The sequence below is a fragment of the Chiloscyllium plagiosum genome, unplaced genomic scaffold (genome assembly GCF_037043375.1).
Source record: "Chiloscyllium plagiosum isolate Xiang-an unplaced genomic scaffold, Cpla_swu_hap1 HiC_scaffold_47, whole genome shotgun sequence".
Classification (NCBI taxonomy): Eukaryota; Metazoa; Chordata; class Chondrichthyes; order Orectolobiformes; family Hemiscylliidae; genus Chiloscyllium; species Chiloscyllium plagiosum.
Window position 1 is genome coordinate 20,987,231 of NW_028270185.1, and position 25,115 is coordinate 21,012,345.

The 25,115-nt window shown below is 41.0% G+C and overlaps 1 protein-coding gene across 4 annotated transcripts in view; it reads right to left on the reverse strand.

Annotated features, from left to right (window-relative positions):
- Positions 1-25,115, reverse strand: part of rnaset2l (ribonuclease T2, like) — a 55,834-nt gene that overhangs the window by 27,548 nt on the left and 3,171 nt on the right. For all 4 annotated transcript variants that reach the window (XM_087984046.1, XM_043681027.2, XM_043681029.2 and 1 more), the window contains exons 2-7: positions 25,002-25,108; positions 20,405-20,459; positions 15,944-16,008; positions 12,755-12,812; positions 5,085-5,149; positions 194-307 (exon numbers count right to left, since the gene is read on the reverse strand). In XM_087984046.1, the coding sequence (XP_087840172.1) occupies positions 194-307; positions 5,085-5,149; positions 12,755-12,812; positions 15,944-16,008; positions 20,405-20,459; positions 25,002-25,084 (440 nt within the window). In that variant the 5' untranslated portion in view covers positions 25,085-25,108. The remainder of the gene's footprint in view (positions 1-193; positions 308-5,084; positions 5,150-12,754; positions 12,813-15,943; positions 16,009-20,404; positions 20,460-25,001; positions 25,109-25,115) is intronic.

Consider the following 25,115-nt stretch of genomic DNA (forward strand, 5'->3'; position numbering starts at 1 on the left):
GCATCTAGGGAACAGGAGAATCGACGTTTCGGGCATTAGCCCTTCTTCAGGAATGTTGCCTGAAGAAGGGCTAATGCCCGAAACGTCGATTCTCCTGTGATAAATATTTTGGGTCTGTCTGATTAGAATGACAACTTTCCATTAAGACTGACTGACCTGAGCTTTTACTTGACACACTGACAACATAACTCACTCATCGATGGAGACCTTTGTCCGAAGTTCCAGCGCCAGGCTGAAATACTTGTGTGGGCAAGACATGTTTTTAGCGCAGGTTCCACAGGTGCCATGTTTGGTCCATTCTCTTTGCCTGAAATATAGGGAAAAATCTTTAAATCATAGTATATATTTCTGACACTAACATCAAAAGAAACAGGTCAATTAGTACATCTGACTGGAGGCCTGAGCAGAGCAAGGTTGGCCAGTGTTGAACTGGGGACTGATGCAGGTGGTCAGCAGCTTGTGAGTCCAGACCATGTGTGAAAGCCCCCTGCGTTGATTTAGGTTCTTTATAGAAAGATGTAATATATATCTTTTTTAACTTTATTTCTTATTTTTCTAACTTATACAATGAATAACTGTATGGTGACATGTAACTGTAACTTTTTTTTCTTTATTTCTCTATTTTATATCTAAGATTTGTACCAAAGGGCAGCATGGTGGCTCAGTGGTTAGCACTGCTGCCTCACAGCAACAGATTCCCGGGTTCAATTCCAGCCTCAGGTGACTGTCTGTGTGAAGTTTGCACATTCTCCCCATGTTGGTGTGGGTTTCCTCTGGGTGCTCCAGTTTCCTCCCACAGTCCAAAGATGTGCGGGTCAGGCGAATTGGCCATGCTAAACTGCCCATAGTGTCAGGTGCATTAGTCAGAGGGAAATGGTTCTCTTCAGAGGGTTGGTGTGGACTGGTTGGGCTGAAGGGTCTGTTTCCACACTGTAGGGAATCTAATCTAATCTAAAGATGGCGCCATGTGGGTGACATTGTAAACTTTTCACTGTGCTTCTATAATTCTGTACTTGAGTACATGTGACAATAAACCTAATTTGAATTTTATACTTCAAATTCAACTTTGGAAAACTAACTGCATCCCATACATTTTATTTGTGTAGTCACAGATAAAAAAGTGACAAATTATACGGTTCCATACATGAATGGAGTTTCATCAGATTCAGTGGATGTAACATTTGATTTCTGTGAATAAGATATTCTATTAAAGAATAAAAATACTGCCCCTGTTATTGGAGGAAGAAATTAAGTTATCAGGTTTCTGTGTCACACAAGAATACATGGCACCATATGTTGATCTGGTCTTCAGTTAAAAGCAACTGAATAAATTTTTGGCTGTAGACTTTGATGGACTAAAGCAATAACTCATTAGTTAGGACTAATTTCATGGAATTCTTTTCAGTATCTGAGGGCATTGCGTGTAGGACAGCATTACCAAGTCTTCATGTGAAACAGAGGTATTTGAATCACAGGATGATGAAAGGGGACAAGGAAACCAGGGATCAGCTAATAATACTTTCACTTCTTACAACTCCCTCCATTACCATAATAACTCATGCCATCCTGGACAGAAATGTGCTCTGCTGATGTTGCATTGGCTGAATCCATTCCTTATTCTCTTACTTGTCTTCTGAATATATTATATGCTGCACGCCTTGTTATTCCTGAAAGTCCATATCTCAGCAGATTTGGTGCCAATGGAGATATGTCATACCACACCCAAACAGGTTGGTTAAAAGTACTTTTCGAATTTAACTCAGCACACCACAGTCGTCATAGTAGTCCATTTCGAAGGGCTGCTCCAAGTTTATTGAAGCAGCAGATCTGTACCTTAATTGTGTCATTTACTTGCTGAGTAACACAGTTGCTTGTCATATGGCTTTCATTCTTGTGTTCATTGCTTGGGTTTTTCTTGGCTCTAATCTGTTGCCTTTACTTGGCTGGAGGATTTCAATGTCCAGCACTAAGAGTAGCTCAGTAGCAGCACTACTGACCAAGCTAATCAGGTCCTAAAGGACTTAGCTATTAGACTGGGTCTGTGGTAGGTAGTGAGGTAACCAACAAGAGAGAAAATATACATGACCTCATCCTTACCAAAATGTCAGCTGCAATTGCATTTGCCCATGATGTTATTGGTAAGAGTGACCACTGCACAGTCCTTGTGGAGATGAAGTCTTGCCTTCAAGTTGAGAATACTCTCCATTGTGTTGTGTGGCACTATCACCATGCGAAATGGGATAGACCTCAAACAGACATAACAACTCATGTCTGGGCATCTATGAGGTTCCGTTGGTCATAAACAGCAGCAGAATTGCACTCAAACGTAATTTTGTAATCTGGCACATAGGAAGATAGTTGTGATTATTGCAGGTCAGTCATTTCAGCTCCATGATATTTCTACATGAGCTCCTCAGGATGATGTCCTCGGCCTAATCATCTTCAGCTGCTTTATCAATGACCTTCCCTCCATGGTAAGGTCAGAAATGGGAATGTTTGCGATAACTGCACAATGTTCGCTACTCCTCAGATATCAAAGCAGTCCATGTTCAAATGTAACAAGATCTGGACAATATCCAGGCTTGGGCTGACAAATGGCAAGTAACATTCTCGCTGTACAAATGCCAGGCAATGACCATCTTCAATAAGAGACAATTTAACCACTGTCCTTTGACTTTCAATGGTGTTACCACCACTGAATTCCACACTATCAACATCCTGGGGGTTACCATTGACCAGAAATTCAGTTAGATTCAGCATATAAATACAATGGTTAAAAGAGCAGGTCAGAGGCGAAGAATATTATGGCGATTAATACACCTCCTGATTCCCCAAAACCTATTCACTGTCGACAAGGCACAGATTAGAAGTGTGATGGAAGATTCCCCACTTTTCTGGAAGGATGCAGCTCCAACAACACTCTAAGCTTGACAGTGCCCAGGACAAAGCAGTCCACTTGATTGGCACCATATCCACAAGTATCCACTCCTCCTATCAACAATTGTCAGTAGCAACAGTGTGTACTATCTACAAGATTCATTGCAGAAATTCGCCTAAAATCCTTAGACAGCATCTCCTAAACCCACAGCCACTTCCATCTAGAAGGGTAAGGGCAGCAGATACTTGGGAACACCACCACCTGAAAGTTCCTCATCAAGCCATTCACCGTCCTGACTTGGAAATATATCACTGTTCCTTACCTGTCACCAGGTCAAATTCCTGGAACACCCTCCCTAACGGCATCGTGGACTGTAGCAGTTCAAGAAGGCAGCTCAGCACCACCTTCTTAACAGCAACTTGGGATAGGCAATAAATGCTGACTAGCCATTGATGCCCACAGCCCACAAGTGAATCAAATAAAAAAGTGGCTGCTAGTTATCTCTGAGCATCCAGCTGGAATGTTTGCTTTGATCAGGGACAGTGACCTGGAGCAAGAAAAAAGCATCATGGCAGTTTTCCATGAATCTTGTGCACACTGGCACAATCTTTTTAAGTTGTGTACCACCTTTACATTGGTGGAGTCGAAGCCTTTCTGGTTCGTTGATGATCTGACTGTCCCTTAATGGCCACTTGCCACACGTGTGTGGTCTATAATGCCCTGCACCTGGGGAAAACCACCCAGTACTGCAAACCCAAGCACTTGCTCATTCGGACATAATTGATGGTAAAGCGGACATTGATAAAAAGCATTTCATCTGTATGATGCATTTGTGTCCAGTTCACTGCAAGGTCCTGCAATACCTGTGGCATAGCAGGATGAAGAAACAAAAAGGTTGAGTGTGGTGGTGACCACCAAAGGCACTTGGCAGCATCTCTGATGTGAGACCCTAAGCCTGCTGAGGCACTGCTGCTCCAACATGACCAGGAAGGTGATTATTTTTCTGTACGTCCTGTGCTGTGGCTATCATTTCCTATAAGCTGCTCTTATCCCATTTCTCCTGTGGAGAGGTAGATCTGTGAGGAGAAAGATGCTGCTGGTAGTGCTCTTGCTGCTAGTGTTACTGATGCTGTTGGTCATTTGGTCCCCATCTGAGATGCAACCTAAAACAGTATAGAGACTCCTATACCGATGATGGATCATAGCTGCAAAATGGAAATTAGACACACAACTCTACACAATAATGGCAGTCACTTTTAAGATAGTGAAAATAATCTCTCAGTATAACCTTTGCAAGCAATCCTTTCACACAATTAGGCAAGCAATCAGTTTTGGCACTTGAAGGGAATTTCTTTATCCTCTGAATTGCCAATGTGCTCTCAGCTTGTTTTCATTTGGGCATTCCAGAACATCCAGCGAACTGTATGCACTTACAGTACAATTTACAAACACTCGTTAATGTTCTCAGTGATTCATAGCATATTGCAGTTGCTGATGGGCCTGGCCTGAGACTCAGTTTTCCAGCATTTGTTTTGTTTCAGATCTCCAACATCTGCAGCATTTTGCTTTTACGTGAATTATTTTTGGTTGCTTAGGTCTGAACATTGCACTTGTCAAGTGTGTTTGTTTGAAAATCATACAAAATGTAACATTGGTGTTTCTTTCAGCATTGCAGCAGGAAATCTAAAGGAAATCTAGCCCAGAAGTATTTGAGTTTTCCTGAATCTGTCAACAACTTAAGAGCCCAACTCTAATTAATATTCAGTTGTGGTGACACGTGATAATGCGCATACATATTATACCATGTTATAGGATGAAGAATTTTATTTCTTTCAAACGTTTTGGCACTAATTCATAGTTTCTAATAAATGTGGGAGGGAATAGAACAATATGAGAATCATCAATAAGACTATGAAGTTTATTTGCACTGTTCATTTATCTCCCCTCTGCTGTTGATGTTGACCCTGCTGTGCAACAGCGGGTGACTGAGAGAAAAACAGCACCTTCCAGTGTTGCTCTCTAACCACCTCACAGAAATATGCATGAGGGTCTCAAAAGATATCCCATTCACCCAATAGCCCCATCACTAACTACAGTAACGTGCCGCTGATCAGATAGTGATTTCTCAAATCCTGCCTGAATCTATCACAGTCAGCTAGCAGCTTGTAAAACTATTAATGCAGTCATTGTGATAGACACTACTTACCAAAACTTAAAAGGATCTTCATTAATCAGACTTGGCCAGTACTTCCTCATGTCAGTCCAAAGATCCTGAAATAGAGTAACGAGAGAATTGAAAATCAGATTTCCATTTTTCTCAATGATGTTCTATGCACAAAAATTGCAACAGCATCAAACACTATGGCTTATAAGTATAGTGCAAGAGTGGACATAATAAAATAAAAATGGAGCTGAATTAAGCATTTTCTAGTCCTTTTAGGACTTTGGGATAGAATTTGTATACATTTTTAACATAAGAGGAAATAGACCCAAATTTAGAAATTCTACAGTTATTGGGAATAATGTGACAATATCCATGCGGGTGAAGAAGTACTTTCAGCCTAAGAGAAACATTACTTTGGAAATAAACTATTCTTTTTCCCAAAAATATAGTTTATTCATAAAATTTGCAAACAAAATATATTACAAAAACACTTTGACTTGAACATTACAGAACCTGTGAGAAAATTCAACTTGTATGACTATAACAGTTTTCATATTTAACAAATACATTCCATGTCAAGAATGCAAGCCAATGGTAAAAAATGTATAATTACAAATAGGGTGTGAAGTTCTCTACATAACATCTTCACTCCAAGGTGCCCCATTAAATTTTTAATATTTTTGATTTGCAACATACATGCTTTATGAAGTACATGGCCTGACAAATATTACAGTTTGCAGACCCTCAGTGTACTGTGCCTGAACAGCCTCAGATGGTGATCTTTCTCCGCTGCATCTCTGAAATGGTTGCCCCAAGCTTCAGTGTGTCCGTCAGCATGTCATCTTGGAATATGCCAAAGTGCAACACTCGATCAAAGACAACTCCTTACACTGGAGGACCAGCAAGTTTTAGAAAGAGTATCTTTCACTGAGGATCCTCCAGGCTTAGGAGAAAGTGAGGACTGCAGATGCAGGAGATCAGGGTCGAAGAGTGTAGTGCTGGAAAAGCACAGCAGGTCAGGCAGCATCTGAGGAGTAGTAGCGAACAGCACCTTTCCTGATGAAGGGCTTATGCTCGAAACATCGACTCTCCTGTTCCTCTGATGCTGCCTGACTGGCTGTGCTCCTCCAGGCTTAGTTGATGTTTGTCTAGATGCACATCTCTGGGAACAATGTGGAGAGCGCAGAATGCTGCATCATGGAGCTGTACAAGATGAACCTCAGTGGGTGGTAAGGACAGGCCAGGGAACTATAGACCAGTTAGTCTGACATTGTGATGGGCAAGTTGTTGGAGGGAATCCTGAGGGACAGGATGTACATGTATTTGGAAAGGCCAGGACTGATTAGGGACAGTCAACATGGCTTTGTGTGTGGGAAATCATGTCTCACAAACTTGATTGAGTTTTTTGAAGAAATAACAAAGAGGATTGACGAGGGCAGAACAGTAGATGTGATCTATAAGGACTTCAGTAAGGCGTTCGACAAGGTTCCCCATGGGAGACTGGTTAGCAAGGTTAGATCTCACGGAATAAAGGGAGAACTAGCCATTTGGATACAGAACTGGCTCAAAGGTAGAAGACACAGGGTGGTGGTGGAGGGTTTTTTTCAGACTGGAGGCTTGTGACCAGTGGAGTGCCACAAGGATCGGTGCTGAGTCCTCTACTTTTCGTCATTTATATAAATGATTTGGATGCGAGCATAAGAGGTACAGTTAGTAAGTTTACCAAAATTGGAGGTGTAGTGGACAGCGAAGAGGATTACTTCAGACTACAACAGGATCTTGACCAGATAGGCCAATGGGCTGAGGACTAGCAGATGGAGTTTAATTCAGATAAATGCGAAGTGCTGCATTTTGGGAAAGCAAATTTTAACAGGATTTATACACTTAATGGTAAGGTCCTAGGAAGTGTTGCTGAACAAAGAGACCTTGGAGTGCAGGTTCATGGCTCCTTGAAAGTGGAGTCGCATGTAGATAGGATAGTGAAGAAAGCATTTGGTATACTTTCCTTTATTGGTCAGAGTATTGAGTACAGGAGTTGGGAGGTCATGTTGCGGCTGTACAGGACATTGGTTAGGCCACTGTTGGAATATTGCATGCAATTCTGGTCTCCTTCCTATCGGGAAAATGTTGTGAAACTTGAAAGGGTTCAGAAAAAATTTACAAGGATGTTGTCAGGATTGGAGGATTTGAACTATAGGGAGAGGCTGAACAGGCTACGGCTGTTTTCCCTGAAGCGTTGGAGTCTGAGGGGTGACCTTATAGAGGTTTACAAAATTATGAGGGGCATGGATAGGGTAAATAGGCAAAGTCTTTTCCCTGGGGTCAGGGAATCCAGAACTAGAGGGCATAGGTTTAGGGTGAGAGGGGAAAGATATAAAAGAGACTTAAGGGGCAACATTTTCACATAGAGGGTGGGACGTGTATGGAATAAGCTGCCAGAGGATGTGGTGGAGGCTGGTACAATTGCAACATTTAAGAGGCATTTGGATGGGTATATGAATAGGAAGGGTTTGGAGGTATATGGGCCGAGTGCTGGCAGGTGGAACTAGATTGGGTTGGGATATCTGGTCGGCATGAACGGGTTGGACTGAACGGTCTGTTTCCATGCTGACTCTAAAAAAAGCAATGTATCTCAGAGGATAAAGTATTGATGGGTTCTTCTTCTTAGAAAAGTGAATAATCAGCTCATCAATGTACAGTATGCCAGTACATCTTGTTTAGTGTAGCTGCAAAGGACATGCTTCAGGTTAGGTTCTGTAGCTCGTCATCTTAATAACTAAGAATTCTCATTTCTAAAAATCAGGAGATCTTAAAAGAAAGAGAACACAATCCTTGTTCTCTTGTTGCCTTGTAAACATTCTGTAACCAATTTTGGGGAGGAAACACTTCACATACTCAGAAGTTCAAAAACACATAAATTGCATCCTGCCAGTAGAAAGAGTTAGATTAGATTAGATTACAGTGTGGAAACAGGCCCTTCGGCCCAACAAGTCCACAACGACCCGCCGAAGCGAAACCCACCCATACCCCTACATTTACCCCTTACCTAACACTACGGGCAATTTAGCATGGCCAATTCACCTAACCTGCACATCTTTGGACTGTGGGAGGAAACCGGAGCACCCAGAGGAAACCCACGCAGACACGGGGAGAACGTGCAAACTCCACACAGTCAGTCGCCTGAGTCGGGAATTGAACCCGGGTCTCTGGCGCTGCGAGGCAGCAGTGCTAACCACTGTGCCACCGTGCCGCCCACTAAGTTGCCCTGGAAGATTTCACATGTATTGTATACCAGGCTATTAAAAATTTGGGAACTAGTTAAGGTCATATAGGGAGTGATCTTGGACTGATTTCAGAACTTTGATCGGGTTGCAAGATTTGCTTGGAATATTTAAAACACAAAAAGGGAAAATATATTTATGATGGGCATATAGGAAAGATAACAGTGGCACATTTCCACTTGAACAAAAAAAAGGCTACATGACAGATCGGATGAATGGGGGGTTAGAAACACAACAAATTCTGTCTGTGCCACCTCTTCACTATATTGTCCTTTCTCTTAGCTTAACTTCTTAGCACTTACCTGGAGCCTGTCAGACTCTGAGGCTTGCATTGCATTTAATGTAGAAGGAGAGGCAGGCAGCTTGCCAATTTGATACACTGAACAGTCAAGGGAGTGAGTGAGGACTGCAGATGCTGGAGAATCAGAGCTCAAAAATGTGTTGTTGGAAAAGCGCAGCAGGTCAGGCAGCATCCAAGGAGCAGGAGAATAGACGTTTCGGGCATAAGAAGGGCTTATGACCTGGTCTGCTATCTTACTTCAGGTTGGCTGAGACTGGTGTAAAAGCCTCCTTTAGGAGAAAGTGAGGACTGCAGATGCTGGAGATCAGAACTGAAAATGTGTTGCTGGAAAAGCGCAGCAGATCAGGCAGCATCCAAGGAGCAGGAGAATCGACATTTCGGGCATGAGCCCTGCCGAAACATCGATTTTCCTGCTCCTTGGATGCTGCCTGACCTGCTGCGCTTTTCCAGCAACACATTTTCAGCGCTAATAGCCTTCTTTGCCAGTCAGCAGGAAATTGCATTCCCCTCGTGTAGTGATTGGAACCAGGTGGATCTTGTTGACTACGAAGTCCTTGATTGGGATTCTTAACCTGGGCCAATTAGGAAGACCTGACTGACCAGTATAAACAGGGGATTTCTCCCTCCAACTCTATTTTGATTTAGTCCCTACCCTCCCCTTCACTGTTTTGATCACACAGCACTGTCCCTTGATGTGAAGGGCAGTGCTTGTCACTGGCCACCCGGGTGTTTTCCAATCTTCCTGGTTTGGAAATCGAATAAAGATTCGTGCACTTTGTGTCTTTCACTGTGTCTCCCACCTGCACACACACACACCATGGGTGCTGGGGAAAAAATAAGCACTACTGCACTTAGGTGGTAGTGTGGGGGTTAATATTTAAATAAAAAAAAGGGGGGGAGTTTCGACCAAAACAAAAGAAGAAAAAAATAAAAATTAAAAAAAGGGAAGTGTCACTGCCCTTTGATGTGAAGGGCAGTGTTTGTCACTGGCCACCCGGGTGTTTTCCTATCTTCCTGGTGGTGGAAATTGAATAAAGATTCGTGCACTTTGTGTCTTTCACTGTGTCTCACACCTGCACACACACACACACCATGGGTGCTGGGGGAAAAAAATAAGCACTACCGCACTTAGGTGGAAAAAAAAAGAAAAAAATATATAAACAGGAGGTTGACGATCAATAATATAAATATCTATTTTGATTTAGTCCCTACCCTCCCCTTCACTGTTTTGATCACACAGCACTGCCCTTTGATGTGAAGGGCAGTGTTTGTCACTGGCCACTTGGGTGTTTTCCTATCTTCCAAAAAGAATAAGAAAAAAAAAGAAAAAAAATAAACAGGGGATTCATTTCTCCCTCCTACTCTATTTTGATTTAGTCCCTCCCCTCCCCTTCACTGTTTTGATCACACAGCACTGCCCTTTGATGTGAAGGGCAGTGTTTGTCATTGGCCACCCGGGTGTTTTCCTATCTTCCTGGTGGTGGAATTTGAATAAAGATTCGTGCACTTTGTGTCTTTCACTGTGTCTCACACCTATACACGCACACCATGGGTGCTGGGGAAAAAAAAAGCACTACCGCAGTTAGGATGTAGTGTGGGGGGAAAAAAGAAAGAAAAAAAAATTAATAAGGAAAAAATTAAAAAAAAAAGAGGAAAAAATATAAACAGGGGATTAGCACTAGTGCACTTAGGTGGTAGTGTGGGGGTTAAAAAATATATAAACAGGGGATTTAGAATTTTTTCAGTTCAGTGGACTGACTCCAAGCTGGCTGGCTAGCTACAGAGAGTGTACTATGCACAAGTAAATAAAGGGTGACTTGGTGGAGGGAGACCAGCCTCTGTGCAGTTATTTCACTTCCTTCATAGAACGATAGGCTACCAACAGTGTTGAAGCAGGCCACTTGGCCCATCCAAACCTTCCGAAGGGCATCCCACCCAGACCCACCACCCCTGTCTTCTATCTCTGCATTTCCCATAATCCACACAGCCTACAAATCCCGACACTATGGGCAATTTAGCATGGCCCAATCCACCTAACCTGCACATCTTTGGACTGTGGGAGGAAACCAGAGCACCTGGAGGAAACCCATGCAGACACAGGGAGAATGTGCAAACTCCACATAGAACATAGAATATAACAGTGCACTACAGGCCATTCGGCCCTTGATGTTGCGCCGACTGTGAAACCAATCTGAAGCCCATCTAACCTACACTATTCCATTATGACCCATATGTTTATCCAAAGACAATTTAAATGCCCTTAAAGTTGGTGAGGCTACTACTGTTGTAGGCAGGGCGTTACACACCCTTACTACTCTCTGAGTAAAGAAACTTTTTCTGACATCTGTCTTATATCTATGATCTTATATCTCAATTTAAAGCTACGTCCCCTCGTGCTAGCCATCACCATCCAAGGAAAAAGGCTCTCACACTCCACCCTATCTAATCCTCTGATGATCTTGTATGTCTCTGTTAAGACACCTCTTAACCTTCTCTCTAACAAAAACAGCCTCAGGTCCCTCAGCCTTTCCTCATAAGACCTTCCCTCCATGCCAGGCAACATCCTGGTAAATCTCCTCTTCCCAATGTTTCCACAGACAGTCATTGGAGGGTGGAATCAAACCCAGGTTCCTGGTGCTGTGAGGCCACAGTGCTAACCACTGCGCTGCTCCTTACTTCCACCTGACCCAGTAGAACCTCCAGGTGTCTGATGGCAAACCAAGCTTCTCTGAGCCATTTTCTTGGAGCTAACAATGCAGAATCACAGAGTTGCAGCATCTGAAGTGGTGCCCAGCCAGGGTCCAAATATGGCACCAGCAACGTGAACGTCGCAAAATCCCAGTTTCAGGGAACACTTCCACCTCTCCGGCTGCACAGTTCCATCAGACGGGGGCCAAGGAGGTTGATTTCATAATTAATGAGATGAAGAGCAGAAGATTGCATGTGAAAAGTTGCCATGCTTCATGGCAGACTGGGAACATGAACCACACGATAGTACACACTTGCCAAGAAATGGGAAAATTCAGCCTTTTGATTCATCTTTTAACTCATAAATATCTACCAGTCCAATAATTAATTATCAGAAATTCTGATACATAGTTATAGTTTATTTCCAAAACATTCATCATTCTGCATTTGCGCTGCTGAATTTTGTATTTTGGAATTTTTGAACTTTGTTTGATCACCAGTGATAATGGTGTGATATACTCACAGTTAAATCTCTTGATGAAAATATAGTTTACATTTTTATCTTAGAAACATCTGCCAAACTGAGATTCTGCAAATTTAGTATTTAGGTTCCACAGTTCAAATCAATGCAAAATCTCTACTGCTGGCAAGCTGCCTATTGTCTGATGACACTGATTCCTGTTTTAACTCAACTTTTTAAAAAACTTACATGTTCATCATGTCAAATTATTTATTCTCCCCATGTCAACTCTGGCTTTATTGGCTGCACACTTGTCATCATTCACAAGATTCCAGTTTGAAATCTCACTCCAGGGCTTGAGCACAGAACCCCATGCTGACATTCCAATACAGCACTGAGGAAGCATTGCAATAACAAAGATACTATATTTCAGATGATACCTTAAACCAAAGCTCCATTTACTTGAATATGTAAATGTAAAATCTCCCATAGATCTATTTTGAAGAAGAGTAGGGAAGATACCTTTGGCTTTTTGGTGAACATTCATCCCTCACAAACAGATTGTCTGGACATTAATTCCAACTGTTTGTTGGTTTTTTAATGAGCCTAAATTGGCTGCTGTGTTTGCTGCAAGGGAGCACTGACTGTATGTCAAAACCTACTTTATTTGTAAAGCACTTTGAGGCATCCAGTGGTTATGTAAATGTAGCTGAAAATGTGTTGCTGGAAAAGCGCAGCAGGTCAGGCAGCATCCAGGGAACAGGAGAATCGACGTTTCGGGCATAAGCCCTTCTTCAGGAATGATAGTTATGTAAATGTAAACCACCTCATCCATCAGCAGCTCCAGGTATCTGTTGGCGAATCAAGGTGCTTTTCTGGGTCATTTTCTTGGGAACAACAGTATCATATAATTGTTCATGACTGGAAGATGTGTCCAGGTGGAAGAAGTGATGTGACCACTTCATTTGATTTTTTTCCTTACCCCAATATCCTTTTGAGCTAATTTCCAAGTACGATTGCAGGATTCTTTCCCATTTGGCCTGGAATTAAATAAAAGTTATGCATTTAATTCTGGATAGTTGTTGAGTCCAGTGAAGCACAATTATAATAGTCAACTCATTCAATTCTATTTGAGAATTCCAATCTAACCAATACATCTATTAAAATTGCGAATTCAACCATGTCAATTTGGCCAGAACAAATGACACCAGCCGTCAATCAAAGTTAGCATATTGTACCCACATAAACATGTACAATCCTATTAAATGACTGTTTAAAAATGCTGTATCATTTATTCTAATCAAAATGCAAATTTTTCCCACCCGAAGACTGAGACTGGAGTTCCCCTCCCATGTCAGGCCATGAGAATTGGAAATCTCCAGGCTTGCTTCACCACCTTGGAAAACAGTGGTCCAAAAGGTGTGGCCTTCATAATCGGAGTGGGGAAGCAAGTGTGGGTTGGAGTTGATCTTCAGGTAATGCTACTGAACTAGTAATTCTGAGCTGCAGGGTAATATTCTTAGTAACAAGGATCAGGACTAAGTTCAGGAATTTGACAGCTCCACTAGTTGCAGAGTTGTGGAATATAACATATTAGAATCTTTGAAAAGACTGATAATTCCTTATAAAATAACCAGATTCAATCGTTTTATTAGCACCGATGTAGTGTTCAGTGAAATACTTTTGGTATTATGTAAACCGTCAATAAAGATAGCACAGATGAAACTGGATGTGGAAAATGACGAAAACTATTGTTAGACAATTTGGACATAATTGTATTTCATTAATGGAATATAACCTCTTAATGAAAGACATTAAAGAAGTATTATTGATATCAGAGGTAGAAAGTTAGAAATCAAAAAGTCAATTCTGCTGAAGTTACATAGACAATTAAGTCAACTGTCTTCTATAAGAGTAAAATCTTTTCATAAAGAAAGAAGAAATAAAGGATGGACATTTAATAAGCTAATAGAAGAGACAGTGATAAATGTGAGATTACTAAGTAATATTGAAGGACACATCGTGGCCTATAGTGAACCTTCTCTTAGCAAAAGACTTCAATAATGTCATAACTATAAATTTAAAAGCTATGAAGTAATGAATAAAATGCATTTTATATTTTTTAGTTTGGAAACTCGATTTTGTCAGTTAACAATAGTACATAGTACAGTTGAGAAAATTATTGTGGATAAGGTGATGGAGTTGGTCTACCATCAAGTTTCTCACTTATAATTGGTGGGGTGTGGTGGAGGGGGAAGGCAGTCTACTAATAATTAATTCAGAGATATCTATGCAATTAGATAGACAGAAAACTGAAGAAGGCATTTGGTATGCTTTCCTTTATTGGTCAAAGCATTGAGTATTGGAATCGGGAGGTCATGTTGTGGCTGTACAGGACATTGGTTAGGCCACTTTTGGAATATTGCATGCAATTCTGGTCTTCCTATCGGAAGGATGTTGTGAAACTTGAAAGGGTTCAGAAAATATTTACAAGGATGTTGTCAGAGTTGGAGGATTTGAGCTAGAGGGAGAGGTTGAATAGGCTGGGGCTGTTTACCCTGGAGCGTCGGAGGCTGAGGGGTGACCTTATAGAGGTTTACAAAGTCATGAGGGGTATGGAATAACAGACAAGGTCTTTTCTCTGGGGTGGGGGAGTCCAGAACTAGAGGGCATAGGTTCAGGGTGGGAGGGTAAAGATATAAAAGGGACCTAAGGAGCAACTTTTCCACAGACAGGGTGGTGCATGTATGGAATGAGCTGCCAGAGGAAGTGGCGGAGGCTGGTACAATTACAGCATTTAAAAAGACACCTTTACAAAATTATGAGGGACATGGATAGGGTAATTCGGCAAAGTCTTTTCCCTGGGGTGGGGGAGTCCAGAACTAGAGGGCATAGGTTTAGGGTGAGAGGGGAAAGATATAAAAGTGACCTACGGGGCAACTTTTTCACACAGAGGATGGTACGTGTATGGAATGAGCTGACAGAGGAAGTGGTGGAGGCTGGTACAATTGTAACATTTAAGAGGCATTGGATGGGTATATGAATAGGAAGGGTTTGGATGGATATGAGCGAGTGCTGGTAGGTGGGACTAGATTGGGTTGGGATATCTGGTTGGCATGGACAGGTTGGACCGAAGGGTCTGTTTCCATGCTGTACATCTCTATGATTCTGACTCTAAATGGGACTAGATTAGAATACCTGGTTGACATAGATGAGTTGGACCAAAGATCTGTTTCCATGCGGTACATCTCTATGACTCTATGAAAATAATTATTATGAATACAGCACCAGAATGTATTTTTAGAAATGGGATATGTAAAAGGAACCATGTAGTAATAGACTACATGATTCATAACATTTTGGTACTGCAATAGCATGAGCTATACAATCTAAGAATTTTTGGAGATGGTGGAAGACTATAGTCCATATCAGGTATATAAAACAAAGAACTGTGGATGCTGGAGATCTGAAACAAACAAAACAAATTGATGAAGAAACTCAGCAGATCTGACAGCATCTGTGAAGAGTTAGCGTTTTGGTCCATTGACCCATCTTCGGACTAATATCAGATGCTTCAACCAAACTAAAAAAGTATCAAAATAAAATAAATAATTGTGTATTTTAGTTGATGTCTATAAAATATGCTGTACGCCATCATATCCAGCAATCATGGTTGGCACTGAGCTTACCAGTGGGCACAATATGCCTAATTCCCCAAGGCTACTTTATAATAATTTTTACACAGTACAGTAAAGACACCATTAATGTTCAAACCTATTCTTTCCAAACCATAAATCGGTAGAAAGCCTGCACACATAATGAATGCTAATTCACTGCGGAGATGAGATTCCCTCAAATACCTGTAATGTAATGATAGAGGATAAAAAGATAGATGTCATAGATGGAAGCTTCAGATTGACTTCCTGTGCTTATTGTCCCAGAAGAGGAATTGTGAACTAGGCATCCGAACCATCCGAAAATGAAGCTGCTTTTCATTTTGATGGAAAGGAAGGCATTTAATGGTTGATTTGTAATGAGTCATGTGAAAATATTCTCAATCAGTCCTGCAATATGCCTGTGGCAAAATTAAACTGCTAAGCTCTTACAGATATTATGGAACTTATGCTAAATAACAGTAGTTAATAAATAATTAATATTTATTTTTAATTACCACAGTCCATGAATCGTCCAGCCATCCACCTGATCAGGAATCATGCACTTATGTTTTGAAAAAGTCTAAAAGAATGAAAATAATTATTTTCAGGTTTTTTTTTGTATTTATTTCTGCGTCATGGATCTTTCACTTGAATACTCGGCAGCATTTGTAAATAATTAGATTGTTAAATATTTTTAGAAGTTCAAGTGATAATGTGGTACTATAGTATAATCTATTTTTCTAAAAAAAATTAGAACCATTTCAGAGGAACAATATTAAGGAGCTACCACAGAGATTCAGGTAAAGATTGAGTCTGGTAGAGATAGCTGTTTTGCATGCATTGCTGTGGGGTGGTGTCACTTCACAGTGGTTATCTTTCACACTTAGATCAAAATGGAGAGGATTAAATATACTTTGGGCACATTTCTAACCAAATGAATGGGGTTGCTGTGTCACAACCTGCAATTTATACACAACAGCTTTGAATCTAATGATGTTAACCTTTTGTGTTTTGGAGAAGAAACGCTACAGAATCTTCTGCCCTCTCCTTTGATGAGTTTGATGATATTTAATCAGGTAGGAGCACAATGGGTGGGAACACCAACTCCTTTTTGATTCCACCCCAGTTAAGATCAAAAGTGGCACTATGATTTTACTTACTGGTTACACAGGGTCATGTAACCTTTGGAAAGCTGGATTTGATATACTTGTGAGACAAGCTGGCACCAGGTGTCTTTGCATTTTAAACCTGCATAGCAGCAACGTTTAGATTAATTGAGTTGCAATCTGTCACAGAATTGTGGGAATGCAGTTGAACACTGACCTCTGCAAGTAAACATAAACTCTCTTTGGATGCTTGAAATAACTGCACAGAGACCGGTGTCCCAACATCAAATTACCCTTTATTTACTAATACACAGTACCCTGGCTGTGACCAGCCAGCTTGGAGTCAGTCCTTTTTGTCTTTAAAGTTAGTAATTTTAGCAAAAATACTAGACCCATATGATCTAAATAAGTGAGAAATGATATGTGTACTAAATAAAAGTATAGAGGATATTAAACTGATCTTCTGCAGCTGGGTTGTGAGATTTCATTTGCCAATTTTGACAGTTCTTACACATTTATTCGTGCAGTTTCATGGAAGCGCTGTTTTGATAGTAAATGTCTTAAAGGAGGTAGTGGCCCTATGTAATGTGTATTTTAGAACTATAAATCTATATGTTAGTACAAGATGGCAGTCCTAAATAAAAGTTAAAAATAGGTAGCACAGTGTTATAGAAATAGGTAGTCATAGAGTCATTATGAGGGGCATTGATAGGATAAATAGACAAAGGCTTTTCCCTGAGATCAGGGAGAACTAGAGGGCATAGGTTTAGGGTGAGAGTGGAAAGATATAAAAGAGACCTAAAGGGCAACTTTTTCCTCTGAGGGTGGTACGTGTATGGAATGAGCTGCCAGAAGATGTGGTGGAGGCTGGTACAATTGCAACATTTAAGAGGCATTTGGATGGGGAAATGAATAGGAAGGGTTTGGAGGTATATGGGCCGTGTGCTGGCAGGTGGGACTAGATTGGGTTGGGATATCTGGTCGGCATGGTAGTGTATAAGGAAATTTCAGAGATAATGAGCAACTGACTGTAGGGACATGCCAGTAGTGGAAACTGTTTGATGTCCTGCAACCTATTAAGGTCCCAAGAGATGGTTGCTAAGGGCTAATTAATATTGTAATCTTTCCATAGTTTTGAGTGAGTTATGGAGACATGATGGCAAGAGGGGCATTGTTCTGAGTAGGTTACAGTATTAACACCTATTCAGGGGTAGCGTTTGATCTAAATGCTGCTTGCAGTATGGGGCTTATAAGAATTGGAAGTTGTAAAGAAACTGTAATGAGCTGGAAGGCATGTTTAATTTAGTTAATCTTGTAAGAGTAAAATGTACTATTAAAAACATGGTTTTCTGAATGAGTATATGGAAATGCAGTATAGTAAACATAGAGTGCTTGTGAGTGACTTAGTAAAGAGTTATGAATGAATGAATGCAAACATGGTATACAGATATTCCCCGCTATCCAAAAGTAGAGTGTTCCTTTCATAAGCCAAAATGGCGTAAAGCAAAGAAGCATTAGTTTATATGGGAAACATTTCACCTTCTTTCATAAAAGCGAAAATCTTCTTTGGATTTCTTTTGGTTAGCAAAAACAGTACTGATGTAGGTCTTTCATAAAAGCAAACTGGCCTAAAGCAAACTTCTGAAAAGCAGGGGATACTTGCAATAAACATAGAGCACTTCTGAGTGAGTTAGTAAAGAAAATCATAGTATAATTTCTCACAAAGGGAAACATCTATCTGTCAAGTCCTCCAAGGAACCAGTATATTTCAATAAGGTAGTCTCTCATTGTTCTATATTCTAATAAAAACAGACTTAATCTACCCAATCTTTCCTAATAAGACACTCTCTCCATACCGGAGGAGAAAGTGAGGTCTGCAGATGCTGGAGATCAGAGCTGGAAATGTGTTGCTGGAAAAGCGCAGCAGGTCAGGCAGCATCCAGGGAACAGGAGAATCGATGTTTCGGGCATAATCCCTTCTTCAGTGCTCTCTCCATACCTACTATCAGTCTACTGAACCTTCTCTGGACTGCCTCCAAAATCAGTGTATCTTTTCTTAGGTAAGGGGTTCAAAACTGTCTGTAGTATTCCAACTGTGTCTAACTAATGCCTTGTATAGTTTTAGCAATACTTCCTTACCTTTATACTCCATTCCCTTTGAAATAAAGGCCAATATTTAATTTGTTTTCCTAGTAGCCGCTGAGCTTGGATGCTACTTTTGTGATTCACAGAAGCTGCAAATGAAGTGGTGGTGGCAAGTACAATTACAATATTCAAAAGACATGTGAATGTACATGGATAGAAAAGATTTAGAGGGATACAGGCCAAATCTTCAGAACAGATCACTACACCTGAAATGTTAATTTCTAATTTCTCCCGACAGATGCTGCCAGACCGGCTGAGTTTTTCCAGCAATTTCTGATTTGGTTATGCAAATTCTGCGTGTCTAAATTGGATTATTAACTACTGGTAGAAATGGGTGGCCTCGTGGCTCAATGGTTGGTGCTGCTGCCTCACAGAGCCAGGGACCCAGGTTCAATTCCCACCTCGGGTGATTGTTTGTGTTGAGTTTGCACATTCTCTGCATGGGTTTTCTGCGGATGTTCTGGTTTCCTCCCACAATCCAAAGATGTGCAGGTCAGGTGAATTGGCCATGCTAAATTGCCCCATAGTGTTAGCTGCATTAGTCAATGTAGGGGAATGGGTCTGGCTGAGTAACTCTTTGGAGGGTCGGTGTGGACTTGTTAGGCCAAATGGCCTGTTTCCACACTGTAGGGATTCTAATCAAATGAAGTCTCACAACCCAGCTGCAGAAGATCAGTTTAATATCTTCTATACTTTTATTTAGTACACATATCATTTCTCACTTATTTAGATCACATGGGTCTAGTATTTTTACTAACATTACTAACTTTAAAGACAAAAGGACTAACACCTCTTAATTATGCAAGCTCAGACTGGATAGACGTTCTAATCCCATCAGGAGTAATAGCCAGCATTTAGCAAACGTTTAAACTATCTCCTGCTTCCCCCTATGTAACACCAGAGTGCTAAAATTTCAATCTATGTAAAAACTGTGTCTGAAAGAGGCTACTGTAATACTGTACTTTGGATTCCATCGCCACTTCGAGCTGTGCTACTGTGGACGCTCAATAAAGAGGCAATTTTCACCACTCACCAATCTCGGTTGTTATTGAACACGATCCCACACCCTTATGAGAGAGTCTACAACCAGCTGATTTAAGACTCAAATGAAGAGGAAGTTATTCTGTCAGGGTTTAATGAATCTGTGTAATTCTTTACTGCAGAGGGCTATTGAGGCTGGTGTTTAAGTCTGAGATAGATTTTTAATCAGTAAGGGAATAAAAGGTTCGGGAGAAAAGGCAGGAAAGTAGAGTTGAGGATTATCGGATCAGCCATGATCTCACTGACTGTTAAAGCAAAATGGCTTACTTCTGCTCCTATGACCTTATTAACGTTAAGGACAAAAAAAAATGCCCCATCCACTACCTTACAATTCGCTCCCTCCACACTGATGCACAGTGGCAGCAAACTGTACCATCAACACATCAGGGCTGCTTCAATATCCATGTCCTCTACTCCATCACCTATAACATCACTCCGAGTCATACACCATTCTGATTTAGAGCTATATTGTTTTTCCTTCACTGTTGCTGGGTCAAAGTCCTGGAATTCCCTTCCTAAGAATGCTACGGGTGCACCTATAGCCCCCTGGTTAGCAACAGTTCAAGAAAAGACAGTTCATCCCCATCTTTTCAAGTGCAATTAAGGATAGGTAATAAATGCCATCCTAACCAGCAATGTTTACATTCCATGAATGAATGCACAAGTTAATTACAAATTTCTTACCAGACAGAATGATCCTGGCCACAGTTGAGCAAATGTCAAACACTTCCATCGGCAACTTTGAAACAAAGATCACAAAATAAGGACCAATGTAGTTGAATTATGTTTAAAGATAAAAAATATGGTCCTTTATTTTCCCATTGTCTCCCATTATAACCGTGGTTGTTGCCAGGTGAAACACCCTGAAAAATGATTAAGTATTATTACCATATTTAATACAGTTTCCACTGTTCTATCCCTTGAATGCTACTCTCAACACCGTCTGTTACCCTTTATAGCAGGAAATCAGGAGAACTCTAGGACTTGGACTTATACTTTTGGTGTATCAGTTGTTAATATTGCATTGGGTTAACCTCCTAGTGGCCTAGAGGGTACATAAATTGCCCATCTGGTACTAACCCACACAAACTTGAAAACATTGATGCTACAATCATCAGTGCAGGCTTGGTTAACCAATCTTAATAACTTAGGTGCTATAATTGTTCTCAGAACCTCATAAACAGGAAGGGGTAAGAAAAAACACAGCAGAGATAGCTCTCTCAATGGGTTTGCATTGGAATGTGAAGATATATGTTTGCTCAGTGAAAGCAGAATCAGGCTAATTGTGGTACAGCATTTTAAATAAGCCACCAGACTTGTGGTTTTATACTTAATGTATATTGGGATAAGCAGGAAAATGGAGTTAAGCTATGATCTTATCTGGTGAGAAGGCTTGAGGGGCTGCATGATGTATTCCTGTATGTATTTTCCATCTTCTTCATATTCACCAACAAAGTTTATGTTTGAAGTGGAGTGGACTGGATGGTTACCCCAATATGGTCAGCGTCTTCTCAAGGGGAGAGAAGAGATTTAAAGGAAATAAAAAAACAAAACGTACATAGCAAATGGTATACTAACCCAGTAACGCACACACAGGAAGGGAAATTACCTTGGTTCTCAATTCCATTTGCTCAAGGACAACTCAATAGTTGTCAGTCAGATCATTGACCTTTTGACTTCCTACCTTCCATTCAGCTCGAGTCAAGTGAGCCGATATTTTCTAGAGTTTAGATGAATAAGAGAAAATAAAAACCACAGAAAAATTGATGTAGATGCTGAGAGGCTGTTTCCCTCACTGGGGAATATATTTATTCACTCCCTGCAAAATAATCAAAAAGTGAAGGATGGCCTTTAACAGAATGCTGTAGAAACTCAGCAGGTTTGGTAGTATCTCTGGAGAGAGAAAGAGTTGAAGTTTCGAGCCTGGTGTGACTGTTTAGCAGCAGAAGAGTCATGCTAGACTGAAAAAATATCTGTTTCTCTGTTACTGATGCTGCCAGACCTCCTGAATTTCTCTTGCATTCTCTGTGTATGTTTCAGATTTCCAGCATCCAGTAATTTGCTTTTATAAGGATGGTCTTTACTTGGTTTGCTGTTTGTGAAAGTTCTTCAATGTGATTGGCAACTTCATCTGCTTGATGACATCACTGCTAGTGCATGCCCTTTTGTGAGCACCAGAATTGACTTAAATTTGGGAAAGGTGAAATCCATACTGCGCAGTACATACCTCGTTGTGAGTCATGATTCGGAGATGCTGGTGTTGGACTGGGGTGGACAAAGTTAAAAATCACACAACACCAGGTCATAGTCCAACAGGTTTATTTGGAAGCACTAGCTTTCAAAGCACTGCTTCTTCATTAGATGGTTGTGAAGCAGGACCATAAGACACAGAATTTATAGCAAAAGAATTACAGTGATACAATAATACATTAAACAAACCTAGTTACATCTTTCATCTTTTAGAATGGGTTTGCTGTTTTGGTTCTTTAATATGTAAATCCCAGAATTTCTTTTAAGTCACATTGTCAAGGTAACTTAAGGTCTTATAACAAAAGGTGACATCTCGGCTCAGACAATGCCTTAAAGGTGTGAGTTTAGAGTCTGTCTGTATCCCAATCTTGAATCAGATTGGTTATATTTCCAAAGTAGAATTTACAAATTATTACAAAAGATGCAGGTTCTGCATTTTTTAGCAAAATAGAATGTATCTGCAAATATAATTCTGCAAATACAAATTCACACCATAAACTTATGCGTGTGTGCGTGCAGAGAGAGCGACAGTGAGTGTGTGCATGTGAGTCTGTGTGTCTGAGCATGAGTGCATGTGAGAGAGTGCGTATTTGCATGTATGCAAGCTTGGTAAAGTGCGTGTGTGAGTGTGATGGGGTATAAGCCTGTGAGAGGGTGTGTGCATGGGTGTGATTGTGGAGTGTGTATGTGCATGCGTGTGAGAGAGAACTTGTGTATGAGAGAGGGTCTGCATGAGTGTGTGAGTATGTAAGAGTGTGTGTGTATGGATGTAAGTTTGTTTGCTGAGCTGGTAGCTTCGTTTTCAGATGTTTTGTCACCGTACTAGGTAACGTCATCAGTGAGCCTCCGTTCTTTTTCGCAGTGGGTGGTAAATGGGATCCAAGTCAATGTGTTTGTTGATGGAGTTCCGGTTGGAATACCATGCTTCTAGGAATTCTCGTGCGTGTCTCTGGCTTGTCCTAGGATGGATGTGTTGGCTTGGATTAAATCCCATTTACCACCCACTGAGAAAAAGAACAGGAAATGACATCACCATAGGAAATGATATCACCACAGGAAATGACATCACCAACCCAAGGAAACCTAAATATATAAATGGTAAGCGGGCTACACCACCAGTGCTTCATTCGGAGGCTCAGTGAAGATGTTACCTAGTATGGTGACGAAATGTCTAAAAACAAACTGTCCAGTTCAGCGAGCAAACCTACATCCAAAACCCCAACCTGAGCTACAAATCTTTCAAAACTCACGTGTGTGTGTGTGGTGATGGGGGGTCACCTGTACTGAGACATGAACCCAAGGTCCCAGTTGAGGCCATCCTCATAGTTACTAAACTTGGCTATCAGCATCTGCTCAGCCAATTTGCATTGTTGTCTGTCCCGACTGAAACACTACCTGGTGATTGTTGTGTGGTGTCCATTCATCCAGTGTCGTAGCATCTGCTCGGTCTCGCCAATGTACCATACCTTGCGGCATCCTTGCCTGCAGAATATGAGATAGACAATGTTGGCCGGGTCACATGAGTACCTGCCATGTACTTGGTAGCCGGTGTCCCCACATGTAATGATGGTATCCGTGTTGACACTCTGATACGTCTTGCAGTGGTAGCCATGACAGGGTTGTACAGTGTTGTGGTGGATGTCCTGAAAGCTGGGCAGTTTACTGTGAACAATGATCTGTTTAAGGGATGGTGGTTGTTAAAAGGAAGAAGTGGAGGCATAGGGAAGGTCTTGGCTAGGTGCTCATCCTCAGCGATAATGAGTTGCAGGCTGTGAAGATCATGGCGTAGTTTTTCGGCTCCCGGGAAGTACTGGACAATGAAGGGTACTCTATCAGTTGCCACCACGCAAAGTGGCCAAGCAGAGGCTGATAGCCAAGTTCGGTACTCATAAGGATGGCCTCAACCAGGACCTTGAGTTCATGTCATACCATAAGTGACCCCACTGCACTGTACACTATCTCTCTCACACACACTCACACACAAGCACACATACACACACCCTCTTACAAACTAACACACTCACGCAGACTCTCTCATAGGCATGCACATACACTCCCCACACTCACACACCTCTCACAGGCTTATACCCCATCACACTCATGCACACACTTTATCAAGCTTGCAAATATGCACTCTCTCACATGCACTCACACGAACATACTCACATGCACACACTCACTGTCTCTCTCTCTCCCCATCATGTGCACACACGTATAAGTTTATAGGGTGAATTTGTATTTGCAAAATTATATTTGCAGATACATTCTATTTTGCTCAAAAAATGCAGAACCTACATGTTTTTGTAATATTTTGTAAATTTCTCTTTGGAAATAGAACCAGTCTGACTCAAGATTCGGATACAGACAGACTCTAAACTCACACCTCTTAGGCATTGTCTGAGCTGAGATGTCACATTTTGTTATAAAACTGGGTTCTTGAGAATGTGACTTAAAAGAAGTTCTTGGATTTACATGTGAAAGAACAAAACCGCAAACCTATTTTAAAAGATGAAAGATGTAACTGTTTAGGTTTCTTCAATGTTTCATTGTATCACTGTAATATTTTGCTATAAATTCTGTGTCTTATGGTCCTGCTTCACATCCACCTGATGAAGAAGCAGTGCTTCAAAAGCTAGTGCTTCCAAATAAACCTGTTGGACTATAACCTGGTATTGTGTGATTTTTCTCTTTGTGAGTAGCTTTCTTCAAGGTCACACGTGGCAAACGCTATCACTTCTCCACTTACTGCAGGATCTAGCTGTTGATTTTATGCAGTGAATACGCTAAATGATTAATCCTTTGAATACTTGGCATGTCCTTGTTTGTGTGCTGAAAAAGATCTCTCAGTGAAATTCAAAGAAACCACACGCACAATTATAGCATAGAGGGAAAGCCTACAATGACAGTGGAATGAACTCTATTAAACATTGTACCATAATGGAAATGAGAAACAGGAACAGAAAATGCAGTAATATTTTTAGGTACTAGCTTTATTGTAGCAGATGCAGCAGATTACAATAACAAAACCTACCTGTCTTTCATATCAGCTTGTGCTGCAGTCATGGCTGTGAGACCATAAACAACAGCTAAACATATTCCAATGTACAAGGCCATTAGCAAAGTGCCGTCACAGTTCTCCTATCAA